This window comes from Lipotes vexillifer, unplaced genomic scaffold (genome assembly GCF_000442215.2).
Source record: "Lipotes vexillifer unplaced genomic scaffold, Lipotes_vexillifer_v1.1 scaffold835, whole genome shotgun sequence".
NCBI lineage: Eukaryota > Metazoa > Chordata > Mammalia > Artiodactyla > Lipotidae > Lipotes > Lipotes vexillifer.
Window position 1 is genome coordinate 210504 of NW_006774135.1, and position 3606 is coordinate 214109.

At 62.6% G+C, this 3606-nt stretch overlaps 1 protein-coding gene across 1 annotated transcript in view; it reads right to left on the reverse strand.

Annotated features, from left to right (window-relative positions):
• The window catches only part of CUNH1orf159 (chromosome unknown C1orf159 homolog), an 8953-nt gene extending 5579 nt beyond the window's left edge, over positions 1-3374 (reverse strand). Inside the window, exons 1-2 of the mRNA XM_007448903.1 lie at positions 3303-3374; positions 1708-1783 (exon numbers count right to left, since the gene is read on the reverse strand). Coding sequence (XP_007448965.1) covers positions 1708-1783; positions 3303-3374 — 148 coding nt within the window. The remainder of the gene's footprint in view (positions 1-1707; positions 1784-3302) is intronic.
• Between the last annotated feature and the right edge of the window lie 232 nt (positions 3375-3606).

Genomic DNA, 3606 nt, shown 5'->3' on the forward strand with positions numbered 1-3606 from the left:
TCTTTCCCTTCACTCGGCATTTCTTGGGAGGGGCTGACCTCTGGGGGTGCTGCTCGAGGAGGCCTAGGAACGTGGGGTCCTGGGTACAGACCTGTCGCCAAGGCAATGATTCTCCCGAGAGCTCCCTCCGCCAGCCCCAAGGTACCTGGGCTCCTTGGTGAAGCTGCCAGGGCTGCTGGCCACAAGGAGGCCCTGCGCTGTGTGTGCAGGAACAAAGCACAGCGGGGGGCCAGGACCAGTAACCAGATCTAAGGAGCGAAGGTTGACTTTGCTGAGCCTTAAAGCCTCTTGAAAAACAGCCCAGGGCCTGGCTCACTGGGTTCCCTGCCTTGCCCAGTGAGTAAGGAAGGTCACTGCCCGGCAGGGCCAGGGACCTCAGGATGTGGGGACCTCAAGAAGAGAGGAATTCACCCAAACCTATAGGTACTGCAGGCGAAGTCTGGTGCTGAGTCCTTGGCTTGGCTTCCTGGACTCAAGAGGCCCTGTGAAAAGGCCAGCAAAGCAGACTTAAAAAGAGCCTATGTGGTCAGTCGCTGTTGTGGCTAAATTTCTTCAACAATCAGGCCAAGTTTAGTGAGGCTAGGCTTATTTGTAAGACAGTTAGTGTCATTGTGACTCTCTTTGGTAGAAAGCGGGCTGGCTGTGGAGAGAAGTGACCTTTCAGTAGGAAACTATGATCTGCCTGATGGAGCAGGGTCCAGTCCTGACCTGGGCCTCGAGGCCCAGACGCCTGTAAACTGGACCGGGTGCTGAAATCTCCCAGTCTCCCCCACTGTCTGGCTCTGACTCTCCATACTAACGTTTCCGCTTCTCTCCCACCCTTCTGACCTGGAATCACAAGGACCAAAACTGCTGTTTCCCAAAGCCCTGCAAACTGACATGAACTTCAGGCAGTCACCTCGACAGGTCGCGGCAACGGCGGGCCACTGGGAAAGCTCCTGAGAGACTAGGGCTGCGTCGAGGGTCTCCATGCTGTCCCCTCCCCACCTACTGCCCACACACAGAGGCCTCACTGGTGGGAGCCCACCCACAATCCCCTTCCTGAACTGAGTCTGAGGGGACGGGCTGTCCCAGGACTGAGGGTCAGTGAGACACGGGAGCTGGTGCTTATCTGGCTCCTTTCTGCTCGTTCCATCTGTTTCCCCTCCCCTTCGCCGACCGCCTAGCCCACAACTTCTAACCCAAATCTCTCCACAGCTACCAACTTGGCTTTTAATATGTGAAACTTTCTGAAGCTAAAGTCTCAAGTGGGGAGGAGACAAACCCCATATGGGAGCTGCGCCCCGCCCCCCGACCAGGAGAAGACGGGAGCCGGCGATCATGTTACCATCACCCCCGGCTCCCTTCGGCTGCCCCAGTGTTTCAGCCACTTGCCCACAATCGCCTCCTTGTTCTACCTGATGTGTAAGCGCTGAGGTTCTGCCACTTACTTGGGACTCCACTTCCTCCCGTGTCCCGTAAAACCTGTACACGTTTCTGTACTTTGCTGCTCCTGTCTTACGTCAGCTTATCTCAGGCCAGCTGAAACTCCCCGCGAGGGAAGAGGCAGTCCTACCCGCGCCCACCCCGCGGGCCTGGAGCCACCGTGTCCTCCTGGGGTCCTGCCCCCACCTCCCAGGACGAGGCCCCGTCATGCTCGCTGCCTCTGCCCACCCCACTGGCCCCTCCTTCCCAAGGCCATCTAGGCTGGCTCATGCCAAAGCTCACCTGGGCCACACAGGCTAGTGCCTGGGCAGGTGGCGTTGGTGTCCACCACGTCCACACAACACTTGGGCTGCTGGCCCTAGAGGGGAGATGGTGGTGAGTTTCCAGACCCTGTGGCCGGGCAGCTTGCGCGGGCCAGGGCCAGGGCGGTATCCGCAGAGGGGCTCCCAGCAAGCTCACCCCAACACCTGGGGCTCTGGCCTCCTGTAGTCAGCGTCCGGTGACTGTGCCTTGCTGACCCAGAGCAAGGTGAGGACACACGGCCACACCGCACGGACGCTCCCTGGGACAGCACTTGGTGTCCGGCGAGCGTTTGGTGGCTGAACCAACAACCGAAGTGTTGGGCTGGGACCTGCCAGGGCACATTCCGTGGCACCTGGACTCCCAAAGGCAGGAATCCCTCGGGGGATCCCTCGGGCCACCCCAGGTTCTGTCGGGGGCGGGGCTGGGGCAGCCCGTGGGCAGGGGGCGGCCCTCGCCTCCACCGCCCGCCGCCCTCCCCGGGGGCCCCGCAGCCCTTTCTTTTCTCACGGGGGTCGCCTGGGTCATGGGAAGAGCCGCCACCTCTCGCCTTGTGGGCCACAGGTGGGCACAGGGCAGGCATTTCAACCGTGAAGTTAGTTATATTAGTCGCCACTTGCAGCTGGTGGCTTTGAAAATCAAAAGATGAAGCTGCTAGGAAGGGAAGCACACGTGTCTCTGGGCAGTTGGTGAAACAGGAAGAAAACTCCAGGCCCCCTCGGCCTCCCTAGTGAGAGGCCTGTGCAGCCCTCACAGTGCATCTGCCCGCGCTCCCGACCAAACAGCCCACATTCCTGGGCGCTTGTGTGATCCTTCTGCAAGACTACAGGCGCCTCCATCGGGGGTCCAGCTCAGCCCCCACAGGGGAAAGGCCAGGCCCGCGCGCAGGAGTGGGCGCTGCGGGCACTGCACTCACAGACCAGGCGGCGGCAGGGGCCTCGGGGGGCGTCCGGGCAGCTCCGCTCCGTGCGCTCAGCCCAGCCGAGCTGGTTTCCCAGGACTGGCACGCTGTGATTTGCAAGGGGCACCTCAGGGCGGCTGAGGAATGGCGGGCGCATCCTGGACTCCAGGGGGCCAAGGCCAAGCCCAAGGGGGATGCCTGGCCGTCCTGTCCCACCCAAACCGGCAGGGGCAGAGTGACTGGAAGGCCCACCATCCTGGAGGACAAGCAGCTGGGTGTGTGCACACATGGCCGGGCACCTCCAGAAACCACAGCCTGGCACACCTGTGTCACCGGCTTGGGAGAGCCATGACCTGGCCGAGTCTGAGCCTGAAGTGGGCGTCTCTGTCCGCCCCACTAGCTGTGGCCACTGCCAGTGGGGGCAGCTCTGTGGAGACCCTATTTCAGCTCCAGAAAGAGGTCTAGTTGGGCAGAGGGAAAGGAGGTCCTAGCAGGCAGAGTGGAGCGGGTGCCAGGGGCCGGGCTGTGCGTCTGCCGCCCGCCCAGAGGCACATGCCCCTCTGACCCTGGCAGTGGGTACGGCCAGCATCTCGGGGGCCGGGACAAGGGTGGCACCTAGAGGTGGAAGGGCGAGCCCCTGGTTGAAGAGCCCACGAGCCACGTGACGGGTGCTCACCACACTTCCTGAGGATCTACTGGCAACTTCCACCAGGAGGCTGGCCAGGAGGACGGCGCGCTGGAGCGCCATGTCCCGGAGCTCAGGGTCTGCGAGAGAGAGGGGTGCCGTGTGGCCACAGGCGACGCCTGGCAGGGCAGGGCACCGGGCGAGGGCCAGGGTGCAGGATGCTTACCTGGCCCTCCTGGAGCCCGGCAGACCCTCGGTCCGGGGCCTGCAAGTCGAGGTGGACAGGTGAGGCCGCGCTGCTGGCCAAGTGCAGCCAAACCACACCTGGGGCTCGGGCTCCAGCCGGACTTTTCAT